The sequence below is a fragment of the Vigna angularis genome, chromosome 3 (genome assembly GCF_016808095.1).
Source record: "Vigna angularis cultivar LongXiaoDou No.4 chromosome 3, ASM1680809v1, whole genome shotgun sequence".
Taxonomy (NCBI): domain Eukaryota; kingdom Viridiplantae; phylum Streptophyta; class Magnoliopsida; order Fabales; family Fabaceae; genus Vigna; species Vigna angularis.
The window spans coordinates 37299422-37319109 of record NC_068972.1 but is presented as its reverse complement, the minus strand read 5'-3'; the positions used below and the strand labels follow the sequence as shown (position 1 = coordinate 37319109).

General features: G+C 29.7%; 1 protein-coding gene across 2 annotated transcripts; it reads left to right on the top strand.

Annotated features, from left to right (window-relative positions):
• Nucleotides 1–6012: 6012 nt before the first annotated feature.
• LOC108326333 (uncharacterized) lies at nt 6013–10264 on the top strand. 2 transcript variants are annotated; one of them, XM_052874277.1, is made up of 5 exons: nt 6013–6271; nt 6442–7045; nt 7407–8747; nt 9233–9347; nt 9784–10264. In XM_052874277.1, the coding sequence occupies exons 2-5, from the start codon at nt 6530–6532 to the stop codon at nt 10014–10016; spliced, it is 2205 nt and encodes a 734-aa protein (XP_052730237.1). In that variant the 5' UTR covers nt 6013–6271; nt 6442–6529; the 3' UTR covers nt 10017–10264. The 2 variants fall into 2 exon arrangements, with proteins under 2 accessions (XP_052730237.1, XP_017415269.1); XM_017559780.2 differs by having other exon boundaries at nt 6013–7045.
• The last annotated feature ends 9424 nt before the right edge of the window (nt 10265–19688 follow it).

Genomic DNA, 19688 nt, shown 5'->3' with positions numbered 1-19688 from the left:
GTGATTAATCACGGGGTGGGTGTAGAAGCAGGGAGGGAAATGACAGAGGTGGCTCATGGCAGGAGTGATGTCAGAAAAAAAAAATTATGTGGCATTACACCGTCAGCCAGCTCAGCTGGTTTTTAGCGGTGTTAGTTTTTTAGGACCAAAAATTAAGGTTTCCTTAAGGAGGAGGACTAAAATGTACCTTACTTTGCAAGAGGGACTAAAAACAAATTCACTTGATAGTTTAGGGACTAAAAACATATTTAACCCTTATTTTTAAGTTTAATACTCACAATGTATCCAATTAAAATAGAAACGAAATTATACACTAAAAATATATTTAAGTCAATCATTCATTTATAAACTTCAAATCACTCTTCGGTTTGAATGATATTTTGTACACTTTTATTATGGTTTAATCATTTCGGAGGTTTCTATTTCTGCAGATTCATGTCAATTAGGTCCTCGTATTTTGAAAGTGTTCAATTGGGTTATTTTTTTTGTAAAACTTAGTCAATAATGCCTTTGTCGTTAATTGTTGTGGACGACATTAACTTTCTTGCTTGGTGGCATGCTGAAGTATAATTTAATAACCACGTGGCACAATAAGAGGTCATGATGTGGATTTATTTGATTTTAAGTTTTAAAAAAGTCTAAAATAAAATAAGCTGGCAACCGCTCCCCTTTTAACCCCGTCATCGTTCTCCAGGGACCCGGTGATGACTCCACCGCCGAATACGAAGGCTCCAACACCTTTGAGCTCTTTCAGACGACGGTGATAGCACTAGCCTATGTCCGCTCTCGCCCACCATGTCGGAGTTCCTCCTCGGCTCAGGCTTCGACCGCTTACTCGAGAAGTTCGCGCATATCGAGATGAACGGTGTGCCGCCACGAGTTAAAGGGGTGTTAAATATGCAAACATATTTACCCTGGTGTTAATGCAATCAATCGTCGTATATGGGTCCATACCATGATGGAGGTATGTGCAGATGGGTGCTCAAAAGTTTCGGTTTTGATTCTTGGGTTTTGCCTAATTTCAAAAATTATGTTTTTGGGTTCAAACAAATATACCTTGAATCTCATTACTTTAAAAATCAATAATTTTCCCTTAAAACTCATTGATTTTGGATGATATTGTGTGAAGGATGTATCGAAGAATGAGGTTCTAGCATTGTTGATGAATTGCGTTTTCACCTTTTTTTCCGTTTCTCACCTTTTTCTTCTTTCTGTTTCGTTATCCTTTTCTTTTCTAATGAATTGCGTGGATCAGGCAAGGTCAAGATCGGAATCAACAGTACACCATCTTATATCCTCAGTTCTCCCTTCTCTTCCAATTACATGGTACACACCTTCTCTTCTCCCTTGCTATGAGCACTATAACATGATTTACGGTTCAGATCGGCAAGGTTTTTCATTTGTATATTGTTATTAACCGTTAGATCTGGTTACTCACCGTGTTTGGTTGCGTTTGTATACACCCATTCTGGGATTGGTCCTTGTCCACTATCTTATATAAATGTTGTCTTTCTCAGGGAGGAATCCGAGGGCAAGTTGAAGGGAATTCTTGAAGGAGAACGATGACGGGGTTAAAGGGGAGAGCGGTTGCTAGCTTATTTTATTTTAAACTTTTTTTAAACTTAAAATCAAATAAATCTACATCATGACCTCTTACCGTGTCACGTGGTTATTAAATGATACCTCAGCATGCCACGAGGCAAGAAAATTAACGTTGTCCACAACAATTAAACACAAGAGCATTACTAACTCAATTTTACAAAAAAGGAACTCAATTGAGCATTTTCAAAATACGAACACCTAATTGACACGAATATGCATAAATAGGAACCTCCAAAATGATTAAACCTTTTTATTATTGTAAAGATACTTTTATATCATTGTAATTTTTTTTTACAATTCTTTTATGAATTTTTGAAATAAATAAGCATCTTATAAATTATTATTACATTTATAATTTTAATTTTATCTTATATTTATATCACGGTGAAAATTATAATATATATATATATATATTTATTTTATTTTAATAAGTACTTATAAATTATAAATAAATTAGTGTCAGATCATAAAACAATCTTAACAATTATAAATCAAAATCTATTATTTTTATAAAAATGTATTAATTAACTTTAAATATATAATAATATATTTAAATATGATAACTAATGACATTATGAATTAAAATTTACAATCTAAAATTTAAATCAAATAATTCTATTTAGTAAAAAGTTCCACTATTTTCAAAATAATGTTTAAAAAATATCTTTTCACTTATAGTCAATATCAACTCCTATCTTTCTAAAAAGTTGATTTAGTTTTTTTATGTATTAAAAGTAATTAAAATATATTTTTGTTATATATATATATATATATATATATATAATTTGTATCTAAAAAACAATATTTTTTACAGTTATTAAGTATGTATTTCTTAAATTGATCTTTTTTAAAAATTTATAAAACATATTTCTAAATTTGTTTTAAAAATTTAAAAAATTTTCAAATACAAATTAAAAAATAACTTTAAATTTTTTTATTGGATGACTGTCAGAACCATTAAAAACGCACAAAAAAAAAACCCTCTGAACGGACGCTAGGTGTTAAGCTGAGGGGAGTCAGAAATCAGATAGTGGAATGCAGGTGTCAGTAGAGGAGCGGACGTCTGTTTTAAACAAAACTGAGTTTTTGAAAGTTTACGTCACACTCTCTACATGCATCTTCTTCTCCAAAACTCTGATATTTCTCCTTTCTCCTCCTTCTCACTAAAAGCTCTCCCTTCTCTGTATGAAATCTTACCTTTGCTCTTCTCCGATCACCGTTCAGGCACCGTAGAAGCATTTCGGCGTCTTGAGTTTCATTTTGAACCGAACAATTTCGAGTTCTGAACTGGTAAGTTTCCTTGTCTTTAGCCGTTCGTTCTCTGGTATATGCAAATCAAGTTCTGGTTTCATGCTGTCATCTTGTCTGAGCCATTGTTGGTTTTCTGTTGTTTGGTTTAGTTCAAAGAGTTGTTGAGCATTGAGAGTAGAAGGATTTGTAGTCAGACGAACCGTACTTCTGTCTCTAGGATGTTCGTTCACGCTCAGAGGTAAGGGAAGCTTATCTAATTTAATTGTATGTTCGTTTGTACGTTCGTTGATAATGAATGCATGTTGCTGAGTGGTTGAATGTATATAAAGTATGAATGCTGATATGCTTGTTTATATGGAATATGATTATTTACTATGATATGGATTGTATGAAGCATGAAAATTTATTATGATATGAATTTATAAAGTTATGAAATTATGTATTGAGAAATGAGTTGAAGATAAATGAGTCCTGGATATGAAATTTCCCTATGATAATGTACGTTCGTCATTGAACGGTCATTGACCGTTCGGTAATACTAGTAACCTTGGTTAAAATTGGATTCTTTCATTTGGAAAGAACCCTAGTTGAGGACGAGCGTCTTCGTGTGGTAATACTATGCTTGAGCGTTCGGCCAAGCGTAGTTGTATTTGAGTATTCTGTGATAAACTTAAATTTTGTAAATATATGTATTTGTATATTTTAGTTATTCTTAAACACTATTCCAATAGTATCTTATCATATTTATCAATCTTTCTATTATAAGTTTAGTAGTGCTCGGTCTCACACCAAGCGCTCGTAATGAGTAGTGCTCGGTTTTATACCAAGCGCTCGTACTCGTTTCTTGTATGATTTATCTTGATGAAAATAGCGTTCGTCCAACTTCAATAGAATTTTCCCTCTACCGTGTTCGGTCATTGACTCACATTAGGTTTCTTTATGTGAATTCTTCTAAGTATGGTTCTTTAAATGTCTTGACGTGTCTACATTCATTGGTTCTGGCCTAGAGTCTTAGTACTTGACATGTTCTTTGAGGTGTTTGGTTTGAGCTCACGAGAGTCAGTTCATTCAACTGACTCATTTTGTAAGTAACGTTCGTTCTAGTCGTTCTTGTGACATATAGTTGTAGTCGGTTTCTTTCTCAACCTGACAGTAACCCTCTCGGTCTTATTCTATACTGGAACGGGAGACTTCTTTGTCTCGTTCCAAGTGTTGTCCTCGTTTTGAGTGAGGATTGAACGTTCGGTATCGGGTGTCCTTAAGAATCCTTGAACAAAGATGGAATTTAACTGATTGGTAATGAAAGATGAATTTGAGAAGATTGATACTGAAAGATGAAGAAAATATGAGATGAATGGAATGTTGTGGATTTGAACGAGCATTCCAGGGCGGACGACTCATGGATGATTATTGAATTGGTAAAGTATGACTGTGGGCATGCTAAGCTGGCGGTTCTAGTCCTTAGGGGTACTTTGGACAGATAGGACTAACCTTGGGTGGCAGCTGTTGAGGGCATCCCAGTTACTACATCACCCGGGTGCAGGAACGCCTGTAGCTACACAGATTTCATACAGTCCGGACAGTCAGTCTAGTATTATGATTTATATGAAACGTATGATGAAATATATCTTGTGTGTTTGATTGAGTGAAATGTATGTTTATACATGAATTAAATTACATAAGCTTACTCTGTGTTTCCTGTCATGTCTTGTTTTGTACGTCCGTCTTTGTCATTGCAATGATCATCCGTTGTGGATGTGAGCAGAAGGAGACGAACTGCTGGAAGAGGCGTTAGAAGAAGAAAATCTAGTGGAGATTGAAGTTAAGACCGAAGAGTAGGACGTTCGGCCAGTAGTCTAGTTATAGTAAGGTGGTCGTTCGATCACCTTCTCCTTCTGTTTTTGTTTGACCGTTCGGTATAGGTTTTTGTAAACCGTTCGGTCTGAATTACTTAAGGCGTTAGGTTTAAATTTCTGCTCATCTTTAGGCCGTTCGGCCATAACCGTACGTTCTTCTTAGTGTAAGACTGATCTGAATTATTATTAGATGTAATTATTCTATTATATAGTTTATACTGTATTTTTGGGATGTCACAATGACATATCTCTTCATAAATAAGTTATTAATGAATGAATTAGATTGAATTTGTAAAAGCTAATGAATTAAAATGAAATTTTATGAATTAAAATTTATAAAGTTAATCCCATTTACCATTTATAGGTGAGAGAAGAAAACGATGAAATAGGTCAGTAGAGGAAATGTGGAGTAATGGAAAAAGAAAAGGAAAAAGAAATGTTGGGTGAAGTAGTGAGAAAAGGAAAGACTTATACTAAACTAGAAATAGAAAAAGTAATGGAGGATATATGTAGCTAGTTTCTAATAAATAATTATCCTAACTAAATAAAGTATTAAACATGATCCACTTTCATTCATTTTAATCTAAAATTTCAATCAATATCCTACCATTCAGTTTGAATAAATTTGGTACTATAAAAGCAGTTTTTCAAAATTTATGATTTCTTAAATAAAAATTGCGATAACTTTTTACAAAAATTGTCATATCCATAATTCCAACTTTACATTATTTTTATAAATCAATTACAAATTCAAATTCATTATTTTTTAAAACACCCTTAAACAATATAAATAAATAAATAACTTTATAAAAAGAAAGTATTATGAACTTGAAATATATATATAATATTATATTTAAGTACAACTTATTATTTTTAATTCAGTTTTAATTTTCTATCTAAATTTTAAACAAAACTATTGGATTTAAACGTGTAAGACAGTACACTGTAATAGAAAGAAGTGCCAAGAAGTGAACCATGGGAAATGAACCGTGTCTAATTCAGTTTTTATAGTTGTTTACAACTTTTAATACCTAGAAATTAATGAAATTAATTTTAAACATTTTAAAAATACTTTTGAAAGGATAACAACTAACTTACATCTAAAACTAATAAAAAATTAAACTAGATGTAAATAATTTAATATTTGTATGGTATTAATTAATTTACAAAGTTTAATATATTAGAAATAATTATAATTTGAGGTACAAATGTAAAAAAAGTTGGAGGCCTTGTGTTTGTAAACTGTCATTTCACCATCACTGACAACTCTTACGTGTCTTTAAAATATCCACCCTCTTCTTTCTCTCTCCTTCCAGTCTTGTGAAACAAGAAAATGCTCTTTGGAGGGAGCTGCATCGGTCTGTGAGCCAAACCAATCTCCACCCTCCATCCTTCCAATCTAACGCCTCTCATCATTCGTCAAAACTCTCTCTCTTTCCTTTTTTTTTCTCTTCCTTCCCTCACAGCGGTTTTAATCATAAACCCTAGCCGAAACAGTGAACCTCACTCTCTCTGTTCTTCTCTGCGACGCTCTCTGTTATCTTCTTCTGTTCTCTTCTCATGTACGCAGATCTCGGTCTCAAAGATCCGCCTTTAAAATTTCTCTATTTTTTTTTTCTTTTTTTCCCATAATCCTCTTTTCTTGGTTTTTCCTCTTTTTATGATTAATTTATAATCGGACATGATCCTTGTTCGATTTTGTATAGCCATGGCGTTTTTTCTTTTTCCGTAGTACTGGAAATATCATGTGAGACTGTCATCTTGAAGGCAGAAGAAAAAACCAGTTCGGTTCGGTTTTTACCGAGGTTTACCTTACGGAAATGCCGGCGGCTGGGATGCGCCGCACGACGAGAGTGTTCGGCATGAAAGGAGCCGACTCGGCCCGAGTTTTGCGCTCTGGGCGACGGCTGTGGCCGGATTCGGGTGAGGTGAAGACTAAACGATCCAACGATGGTGACGATTGGGCGGTGACGCCGTCCAAGGTGACGAAACTTGACACTGTCGTGACGCCACGTGGCACTGTGAAGGGGAGGCGCGAAGAACCGGTGGTTGATGCACCTGACAAGACTATTGATAGGAGATTTGGCATTGTGTATGTGAGGAGGCGGAAGGGGTTAAAGAAGGAAGGCTCTAAAAGGAGCGTGGAGGTTTCGCTTTGTGTGCTTTCGGTTGTTGTGAGTCGCACTGCCGGGAAGAGTGCTCTGTTTTTGAGACTGTTGGCTTCGGTTGTGAGGTATGCCAAGAGGGTTCGGATTTCGATGAGGAAACTTTCGGGTTTTTTAATGTCGGGGACTGTTAATGGTGTTTTTGCTTTGGAGGGGATGCAATTCGTGAAGGTAAAATCGGTTCTTCTTTATATTTGTCTGGATTAAACCATCAATTTGGTTCACAAGACTTTGCTTAAACTATTGCAATTAATTTATCCTTTAGGGGGATTACTTGTATATTCTCATTTGTTTAAGGACTATTTAGAGGAGTGGGTAATATTTCACGGTCTAAATTGTCGGAAACTGAATTGGTGGATTTGATGGGGCAAGTGAAATTTCTGATACTAATAAAAAAGTTGAATAAAAGCTCCTAGGTGATTTTATGGAGTGTTTTGAAGTGATAAGAAATGAATCCTCGTTTTCTTGTTGGTTTCCGGTTCTTATTTTTCTCACTGATGTAAAAATGTTTCTGCATCTTTTCATCTTTCAGGGTCCTCCTGCTGTTAACTCTGGAATATGCCAATTCTTTGGGGTCACAAAGTTTGTACCACTGTTTTCTGTGGACTTTTCTGCTGTTCCTTCTTGTTTTGAGTATCTGCATTCTGCGATGTTCTTTAGATCTATGCATAGGTCATTTTTTCTTGTATGTAATCCAATAAATGTGCATAGTGATGTTGATGATATTGAATCAGACGAGGATTTATTGGAATACCAGAATGAAAAGCAGATTTCTAGTGATACCTTCAAAAGGGAACCGTCTGAGACTGGAACTGTTACATCTGATGTTATTGAAAACAATGATGTTTTATCCTTACATTCTTCTGTCAAGTCCACCACCAGAGCAGCTGGTCGAAATGGACAGTATAGGAACATGCTGAACTCTAGAGGCATTCAGAAGAGGAGAAGTTCACTAAGGAAAAGGAAAGCGCGTAATCCTTCTATGGGGAGTTTACGGAGAAATGGAGCAGTTGCTTCTGAGCTAACAGGTGGTAGGAGAAGTAATAGCCAGTTTTCTGTTGTGACCTCTAGCAAGAAACTTAGAAGTTTGGCGAATGGTAGCACCACTAGTAGCCTCAAACAAGCTAGTTCAGCTATAGTCGATTCAAAAGAAACACTGGGTTTATCTTCATGTTCTGCAAACTTACTGGTATCAGAGATACACCAATGCCAAAGGGTAGAGGGAGCAATTGTTACTTTAGAGATGTCTGCTTCAAAAGAATGGCTTCTCACTGTAAAGAAAGATGGATTAACAAGAAGTACATTCAAAGCAGAAAAAGTGATGCGGCCCTGCTCATCCAATCGATTCACTCATGCAATCATGTATTCTTTGGACAATGGGTGGAAACTGGAGTTTACCAATCGTCAAGACTGGAATGTCTTTAAAGACCTTTATAAGAAGTGTTCCGATCGTAATATCCCTTCTACTGCTGCCAAATTTATACCAGTTCCAGGTGTGCGTGAGGTCTCTTCATATGCAGAAAGTAACAGTTTCCCCTTTCACAGACCAGATACATACATATCTGTCTTTGGTGATGAGTTAACTAGAGCAATGGCTAGGACAACTGCAAATTATGACATGGATTCTGAAGACGAGGAGTGGCTGAAAAATTTCAACGCCGAGTGTCAAAATCCTGTGTCAGATGATAATTTTGAGTTAATTATTGATACTCTGGAGAAGGTTTATTATTGCAATCCAGATGATCCGTTTGATGAAAAATCTGCAACTTGTTGTTGTCAGAACCTTGGTAGCAAGGAAGTGGTAGAAGCTGTATATAACTATTGGATGAGAAAACGGAAGCAAAAACGATCTTTGTTGATTAGGGTTTTCCAGGTAAAATTTCAATCATGATTTGAGGGTATGTTAATTGTAGATTGCTAGTTATATGGTGTATGTTAAATGCTGTCTATGCACACTACCTGTTTCCTTAGTACTAAAAATTTATGCATCTAATCCCACATTCTTATGTATTTCTCAGCACATTACATGAACTTAGTTAATCAGAAAATGCAGTGGATTTTATAACCAGTGGCATGAGCAGGGATTTTCCTATTTGTTTGAGATATTTTGTCTTTTTATAACCAGTGGCATAAGCAGGGATTTTCCTAATTGTTTGAGATATTTTGTCTTTGTATGTGAATTTTTTATACCTATGTTGCCTTGATAATCTCTTCTTATAGCTTTTAACGCGTTCTTCTTTCTTTTCCTAATGTTTGTTTGGTACTTTGTTTGGGGCATGTCTTGGGTAGTGGCATTGTTTTAAATTTCAGTAGGTCAACCCCATTATGTAGTTGACTTAGTTAATTTAATTGTGTCAGGGTCATCAATCAAAGAGAGCTCCACTTATCCCTAAGCCCTTGCTACGAAAAAGGAGGTCGTTTAAGAGACAACCCAGTCAGTTGGGTAGAAGCAATCAACCAAGTGTTTTGAAAGGTAATTCTTCAACAAAATGCCAAGAGTATTGAATTTTCCAGTAGTGGATTTTCCATGACCCTTTCTGGTCTCTGTAGTAGACTCTTGCTGTTCATCTTATGCAACAGAAACACTAGTGTTTGAGCTGTTTGTCCAATGATTTTGTCTGGGGGCTGATTATTGAACACAAATGCTTTGAACATTTCCCTTGCTCGTTACATTGATTTCATAAAGCTTCTTCCGTTGCTAATATGGACTACTGTTAGTTTTGGTTGGGATGTTTTTTGGTGAGGGTAGAACGATGAGTTGTTCATTAATCTTTTGTTAAAGTCGTGTTGGACTTTTGTTGAAGTCATGTTGGATTTTATTTGTTGACGGGGTTTTTAAATCGCAGGTGTCTACTTGTGTATACGGATGAATGTTGTAATTGTTTGTCTGATGTTGTATTCGTTTTCAGCATTTGCAGCTGAACAAGATGCGATGGAAGAGAATGCAATGCTGAGGATTGAAGAAGCGAAAGCCAATGCAAACATGTCTATGGAATTAGCCATACACAAACGCAGAAGGGCTCAATCTCTTGCTCAGAATGCAGATTTGGCCACCTACAAGGCCACAATGTTAATTAGAATAGCCGAAGCAGCTCTTGCCGCAGAATCAGTAGATGACGCAGCAGCATATTTTCTTGATTGACGGTTAGATACACTCCTATGCTAATTATCATCACACCACAAATTTTATTACAGGATGGATCATAGTAATCTGCTGCTGTTTTATTGTAAACACTGTACAGATTTTTGCTTGTATGTATAACTTGGATTTAAATGAAGACCTCAACCAATCTTTTGTATGAGTAGGAGGTTGGTTGGTCTCCATGGAAGGAAGATAGTACCAAAAGAATGAAAATGAAAAATGAAATACAGGATTTCTGAGCCTCATGACATGAAGATGCCCTATGCCTCTATTATTAATTATTATTATTCTTGTGGAAGCCCAACTTGAGGCCCACACCAGCTCAAAAGGTAAACCACTAAAAACAAGCCCTGGATGTCTCATTCATAGCTTTGTCTTCCTAGCTGCTAATGGACAAATGGTTTTGTTTCCTGCATCATAAAATTCTTTCACATCTTTCTTTCATTCTGGATGGAAAGTGTCCAAGAATTTTATTAGGTGAAATATGACCATGGACAATTATCCCTATCTCCCCTTGCTGAATTTAAGCTATGAAAAATCTGGACGTTGAAGGAAAATACTTATTATCTCATTCTAAAAAATAAGAACTTTATCAAAAATTAAATTCATAATTGGATAAAAAACAATATTAAAGTATTGTATTAATTAATAAATTTATCAAAATTTAAATAAAAATATTTTACGAAGCAAAAGTATTGTGAGCATAAGTATAAGTCAGACAGTCATTAGCATATTTTAGGTTTTCTTAAAACTATTAAAAAAGATTTGGTCAAGATATTTTTCAAACAGATTTATTTAGTTAAGTAAATGCAAACAATATTATGAAAGAAAGGTTACTTACTGACATGGAATGGTATTAACATTTTAAGCACTTGGAAAAAACTATTAAAATATAACTACATAATGTAATTTAATTGACTGCTAAAAACAAAATTATTATGCATGATTGGTGAGTCAAACTACTTTTTTGATTCAAATATGAAAAATTAAAATATTATTATTATTATAATTAAATCTCATATCTGTAAAAGTATATATAATTTTGTAGGAATAATATTAAAATATAAAAATACCAAGGTTTACCCAAAATATATATATATATAGTAATATTTTAATTTTAACGTTTATAACTGATAAAATAAAATTTTATAAATTATTGTCTCAATATATAATTATATAGCATTAATATAATTAAATAAAAATATTATAATAGTAAAATATATCTAAAGCAAGTAAAGAAAAATTACTTTATTTTAAGGAATGAAACTCTTTATTCCATCAAAGATGTTTCAATACTTTTCATCTATCCACATTAATGGGTGCATAAAAAAAAATAACAAATAAATACACAAAAAAAACACTAAAAGCAACCATAATGTAAGCTATTCTACAATAGAGATTTTATAAAACAACTTAGAGATATTATACATATTCTATTATATTCTCACTACATTTTCTATTTTATTATACTTGAGACCGAAGAATAGTTATTAGAGCGATAAGATAACTTTTAATGTTTGGACTCTCACATCAATGCTTACACTAATGACATGAGATCCATCGAATTATGCTAAACACCTGTACAATACTACTCATCATCATTAATAAACTCATCATCATCACAATTTCATACATCATTAAACCCATACATAGTTATCCAGAAATTTGTCAACCATTTTCAGGTAAACATCATAAACTAACCATCATTTTAACATTTACAAAATAACACATTAAGTATACAAGATTAGAACATATAATAGAGTTAGACTGTTAATTTTGTTCAGCGAGTAGTGACTGAAAACACACTCATCCAATGACCACATAACTTAACCAACGAGATTATCACTGATCTCACAAGCTTAAATTCTTATAAAAGTCACCCAACGAGACTTGTCTCGTCCAACTATTGCCAAGTCAGTGAACTTTTTGACTTTGGTTTCGCCCAGTGAGTATATTCTTGCTTAGTATCACCAAGTCAGTAGCTTTCCGACTTTGACTTTACTTAGTAAGTATATTATCGTCCAATTACAATCATGTCAATAACTCTCTAACTTTGGCTTCGCCCATTGAGTCATAATTCTGCAGATTTATGCTATTCTAACCCTACAACTCAGTCTAACAACTATCACAAATGTCAAAACATACTAAAATTTAAATTACGTCACATTCACTAACTCAATTTCATTTGCAACACAAATCAGACAACATTTTCAAGTTTCAACATTCAATCAATTCACACAAAACACAATCCTAATCTTAGTTCAAGCTATCATATTTCATCACACAACTCAGTCAAGTAGGCAATTTATAATACAATCATACGATTAACAATTACAACATATCAATTACACAAAAACTGTGTAATTAGTTTTCCTAACCTGAGAGACGAGTAAACTTGCTTTAAGGAATCTCAAATCCCTTCAAGCTCATAAGATGCTCAATCTATACCTAGAACAACATAAAAACAATTAGAACATACTGTTATGATCATCGATCATTATAGACTCATATAAATGACTAAAATCATGCATGGTGAAAGAAGACTGATATGTAACAAATAACAGAAAAAAACTAAGAAAAGAGTTTAAACTCAACTTTCATGAAGAAAGAAACTGATCACTCCAAATTAAAAAACTTGTCGCAAAAGATCAATTCTAATGTGTCTTATCTTAGTTGTTTTCATCTTTTTCTTAGATTCGAATAAGAGTATAAATACATAGAAGAAAAACTCTTAAATTAGAGAATTCTAATTTGTTAACATTTATCATTTGTTTAATTGATAGTCATTTCAAGTAGAGTAGTTCTATTTTATTACTGTATTCTAATAGGTTAAAATTTAACTTTTACGCATGAAAAATTTAAATGTGAATTTAGAAGTTTGACATCAATGAAAGTTAAAATTTATAACTTTTTATGTGAAAAATTTAAATGTAGAGGGAAAGTTTTATATTAAATAAAAACGAGTACGATATAACGAAAAATATCCAAAAACCAAATGTATTATAGGAAATCAGGTTGGTAGTGTCAGATTTTCTTGACTCAGTTTCAAGATATATGGGGTCCACAATATTGGTATTTTGTAATTATCATTTTCCATATGTCTACTCGAAGAATACAAAAGCATTAAATTAAAGTTTAATATTTATATTCATTTTTATTTTGTATATTTACTTAAGTATGAATATCTGTATTGTATTTATTATAATTTATAATTTAAATGGAAACAGTGATAGGAAGACATTATAGATTTAATATTATCATAAAAAAAGGAAATAAAAAATCTATAACTATATTATGAAATAGTGGTTGTGTGATTATTTTAAGTATATCTTCTATTATATATATATATATATATATATATATATATATATATATATATATATATATATATAAAATATGGGTATCTCATTATATATCATCATTATTGAGAGATAGTGTGTATCTTTTTATTTAAAGTAAAAATAATGATTACATAAAATATAATGAATAATTTATTAATATATTGTGACATTGAAAATATGAGAGAACTTTGTTGAGTTCTTGGAAAGCTTTTTTTCTTTTTTAATATTAAGATAATTTTTTCTTAAATATAATTGAAAATAGAATAAAATTGTGAAATATGAATATTGTTATTAGTATAAACTATGCATGATTTATTTTGTGGTCTCACAATTTACAACATGCTGGTAACAAACACTTACGCTGTACCCAACAACAAATGAACCACATTTTCTGATGAGTTTAGTTGAAATAGATTTTAAATTATTAAAATATGATAGTAAAATTTAACTTTAATTTAATCTTACAAAATCATTTAATAAAAATGAGAATTGTAGATTAAGTACTATAAATTAGTTTTATATCTAATATAATATAGATTAATCTTCAATCGTTTAAAAAAAAAAAGTAGAAACAATAATATGAAACCTTATTTGAAGAATGTGGCAGTTGATTTAAGGAGAAAGTGTGAGTAGGTTGTGATGTAAAAAGAGTACTAGTTACATCATGAAAGGGAAGGATGTGTAGTTAGAAAAAAAAATATTTTTTTATTAAGTTTTAACTTTTAAAAATCAACCTAATTAAAAATAACATAATCTTTATTCAAATTAATTCTATACTTCAAATAAGACAATTAATAACAAATTTATCTATATTAATTTAAGATATGAAAAGTATCTTTTGGGTTATGTTTGGAATCATGCATACTAAGCTCATCAAATTTATAAAACATGTTAGTTTAGATGAAGTCGGATTTCATCTTATCATAAATGAAATTTAATTCAATCTAATTGAATTAATTTGGATTGATCTGAATTATTACATAATTTGATTCAATTTTTATGTAATAATATTAATTCACCGAATTATCATTTTATAATATAAAATATAAGTTTAACTATATATATATATATATATATATATATATATATTTATTATTGTGACTCATGAAAATATATATTTTTTCATTAAATTAGGACAAGGACATATGTATTATAATAATACGGATTAAATATGATTTTAATATATACATTTGGATGCTTGGAATTCATCATTGTCATAAAATTTGATATAATTTTTTTTTCAAACTTTAAAAATGAACAAATTAGTTTATCTTAATTCAATTATGTGAAATTTGTTTAATATATTAAATAGTATTTTAGAGTGATATTTAAATTATTTATACCATTTAACATATTTGAACTCAAATATTATTAGGAAATATTGTTAACATGTAAAAAAAATTAACCTTGTTAGATCAAATTAATTATCTTAATCTATTTTTTAAGTTTGAAAACCAAAATATATCAAAATTTAAAATAAAAATAAATTATAATTTTGCAACTAAATTTAGAAATTAAAAATATATTTAATCATTCTACTATTTTTCCCACACCCTATCATTTTTAATGGTTGGAAACTTAAAAGGGTAAAAGATGAAACAGCAATTTTTAGAGGCTGTGTTAAATAATGGGAGGTGTGATTATCACACAACGAGGTGCTAACAGTAACTTCCACGAGTCATACTTACAATGATGCATTTGGATCAGACGGTTACACTTGGGACAGTTACTCCCTCCACCACCACCGAATGCTCTTTACACCACCCCATACCAATTTTACCTTTCTCTAAAAGGAATGTCAACATCCATTTCACCTTCAACGGATGTTGACATCCGTCTATTCACATATTTTATATTTTAATTTATTATTTTTATTTAAAAAAATAATAATAATCTTCAACGGATGTGGCGAGATCCGTTAACGGATTGCCACATCCGTTTTAATAAAAAATTTTAAAAGTATTTTGATTATTATTTAAATAATAATATATAAATTAAATTAATAATAATTATTTTATTAAATAAAATAAAATTAATTCATAAAATATTAAGTAATAATTTTAAATTAATTAAATAATATTTATATATTAATTTAAAAACTTAAAAAAACTAAAAACTTAAAAAAAAAAAATCTTCAACGGATGTGGCGAGATCCATTAATGGATTGCCACATCCGTTTCAATAAAAATTTTTAAAAGTATTTTGATTATTATGTAAATAATAATATATAAATTAAATTAATAATAATTATTTTATTAAATAAAATAAAATTAATTTATAAATAATTAAGTAATAATTTTAAATTAATTAAATAATATTTATATATTAATTTAAAATATAATAAATTAAAAACTAAAAATTTAAAAAGAAAAAACTTCATGAATTGCCCACATCCAATTTAATAAATTTTTAAAAACTATTTTATTATTTAAATAATAATACATAAATTAAATTAATAATAATTATTTTATTAAATAAAATAAAATTAATTTATAATTAATTAAATAATAATTTTAAAAAAGTTAAATAATATTTATATATTAATTTAAAATATAATATAATAAAAAACTAAAAACTTTAAAAAGAAAAAAATTTTACGGATGTAACATCCGTATCCATTTTAATAAAATTTTAAAAGTATTTTAATTATTATTTAAAATAATAATATATAAATTAAATTATAATAATTATTTTATTAAATAAAATAAAATTAATTTATAAATATTTAAGTAATAATTTTTAAAAAAATTAAATAATATTTATATATTAATTTAAAAACTTAAAAAATCTAAAAATTTAAAAAAAAAAAAACTAAACGGATGTGCGGATGTCCCACATCCGTTGAAGAATTTTTTCTTCAACGGATGTCGACGTCCGTTCAAGAAAAAAGGAGGGGTATAGGAGATTTTAAGATATAAAGGATAATTTTGGAATTTAAAAAAAGTGTGATGATACAAGAAGCAATGTGTGGTGGTGTAGGGAGTAACACCCTACATTTGGTGCTGTCTCGATTCACCATACATTATGGAGCAAATAAGAAAAACAAAACATAGAATGAATAATAATAATATTGTTTCCTAATCTCAAATTAGTAACGCCAATTTTTGTTGCTTTATATAAATATATTTTATGATTCAACTTTTACTATTTCATGAGTTTTATTAAGTTTTTTTTTTCACGTATCATAACATAATTTTTATTTTTTTAGTTTTTTACCTATATATTAATACGTAACCATACTGACATGTAACATTAAAAGTTAAAAACTATGAAAAAAAATACACAAAATACAATAGTAAATTACGAAAAAATTGAATACTAAAACTCACAAAAAGTACTAGTTGAGCCGTAAAAATTATGACCAAACTATCATATTCTAGTGGAAATTAATTGGTAGACAATTCGTCAAAAATAAATAATATACAAGTTGTCGTCTTGTATTAAGTGAAGTTTTGTAACAAAAAAAAAATACAAAACATTCAAACGCTTAGTTATTGTCACAAAATTACTCACATTATTGAATACATATTTCATAACTTAATACATATTATTTAATTAACTTATTATTCAAAATAAGTTCTTATTAGATATTAATATGAAATTTGACATCACACTCCAAAATTTATCAATAATTTGTTATCACATAAATATTTACTAAAAAAAGAAAAAAAATTAAATACAAAACACGTATAGGATCATACTAAACTCATAATAAAAAAATAAATATATAAATTAATTTAAATAAACATTTGAAGGTAAAACATTATATCACTTTAACATCACACTTCAAAGTCTATAAATTGATATACATGTCAATTTATAAGCAAAACAATATGAAAAAGTTTGAATTACATATCTTTACAAAAATGAAAGCACTAGCGTTATTTTCCTCTAAGGCTATAAGGAACCACTTAGTAATCTAAGAAACTATGGTAAATTAAAGTAGAATCACTCTCTAACCAAAACTTTCGAAATTCTTCCCTCCAAGCGTACTCCAAAACATGAATGACTCTCATAAACTCTAGATAAATAAAAGTTTACACCCTTAAAAAGGCTAAAAAACTATGCATATATTCACATTGACTCCCTCTAAAAATACCAATACATGTAGCTAAACTAGGACAATCCCTAATTGCACCATGAATATTAACCTTAAGTCAATTAACAAACGGAATTTGTCATATAACATTCGTAAATGAAACAAATTTACCCTCCCTAGTATGAATATTAAAAAATTTTAGCACAAAAAAAATCAAAGATAGTATTACTCATATGTTTCTTAGATATATTCCTAACCATACAAACCAACTTCTTAATTTAAAAAACAACAAAAGTAAAAGTAATTGAACTTGAAATCAACTATGGTTTTTCGTCCTCTAAATCATCCAACTAACCATAATAATAATTATTTACAAGAGGACTTAATAAACTAAACAACTAAGTCTAAAGAGAAAAAGTGCAAATATTGAAAAACTCTCTTCAATTATTTTCACAACCACGTAACAATAAACAATTGACTTATTATTCAATAAGTCTTTGTCTTATGACAGGATTAGGAGTGAGACCCCTTGTTTGGTAGAATTCAATTGATTTGTTAGCTCAAGTGGAGCCAAAGTTGTTGCTTCAATCTATTAAGAGGTTTTGTGATAGGTGCAAGATTTATTGTGCCCAAGTCAATGTATATAAATCCAAATATTGAGTATAGAAGAGTCTTCAATTGTGTGGTTTATGTCTCTACAACTGTTGAAAGTCCCACATCGACTAGAGATAATGTCAATTTATAATATATAAGTGAGTGCAAACCTCACCTTACAAGCCAATTTTGTGGAGTTGAGTTAGGCTTAAAGTCCACCGTGAGGGAGGTGTGTTAGAAGCCCCACATCGACTAGAGATAAACAACAATTGTTTGAAATTACTTTGTATGTTTTACAACATGTTTATTTGATATATGATGCATCTTTTGGTGAATTAGCTTACCTTCTCTTGTGTTGTGGTTTTCCTTGTATTTGTTTTTTTTTTCAATGATGACCTTTTTGGTGTGAGCATGTAATACAAGTTTAGAGTTTCACTTTGGGATATATGAGTCAATCGTGTGAGATGTTATAAATGGTTAGACTATATTGATGAATAATTTTATTTTAGAACCACGCTACAATGGTTTGAGTTGTATAATGTTATATTGTTATAATCCTATCTTTTGAATGACTCTACTAATATATTTATATTATAAATGATTTATTTCTTGAATATTAATTATGTGTTATTTTTGTAGTTTCTTATTATTAAAATAAAATGTTATAGTTGTTCCATATTACTATATACTTATACTTACAAAAATAAAATAGTAAATTTACATTATATTTTTAAAATGTAATTTATTTACGAAAGTTTGAAATAGTTTTGATCTATAAACATTTTAAAAGTAGCAAACTCACCCACCAAAAGAAATTATCAAGATTATAATATGGAAAGTTAATTGTTTAAGATACAGTTGACTTGCAATTGCCAAGTACAAAGGTAAGTTGATTTGATCACGAGTGGAATAAAAAGTGTAGATATGATTGATGATTCTAGTATTTGACAATGTTCATGAGTTAAGTCTTTGTCAACATTGTAAGAACAATAGTTTCATTCATATTTTCATGTGAACTTCGATCAACGGTTTCTTTCATGGTCAAAATATAATCCAAATAATTAATATCAACATTAAGCATGCATGCATGCATGGATTCAGTGAAGATCTTGCCTTGCACTATGCAAATAAACAAATCTCTATTTTATTTTTTATGATTTTGTTTAAGATCTTAAACTTTTTTTTTCCTATTCTGATCCCTACATATATGTTATATTATCGTAAGAATTATTCTCATACAAAGAGGAGTATATATATATATATATATATATATATATATATATATATATATATATATATATATATATATATATATATATATATATATATATATATATATATATATATATATATTTCTTTGACTTTTACAAATGTCTTTTAAAAATAAAATGTAATAAAATTTCAAATTTTAAATTGCACAATATTTATTTCCATATAATTTAGTTAAAAAGTCAAATTTGAAACAAAAATTAAAATAAATAAATTTAAGATTAAAAAAACTTTAGTTTTCTTTTAACTTGTGATTTTGTTTCTGACTTTAGAAATTAATGACACTCAAATACAATTTTAGAATTTAAATAATTTTTTTTTCAAATTTTTTTGTTGAAGATATGAATATTCTTTTTTATTGATTTTAAATTTTTTTACTAATGTCATTTTCTACGGAGTATTATAAAAACTATTATAGTTATTGTAGTA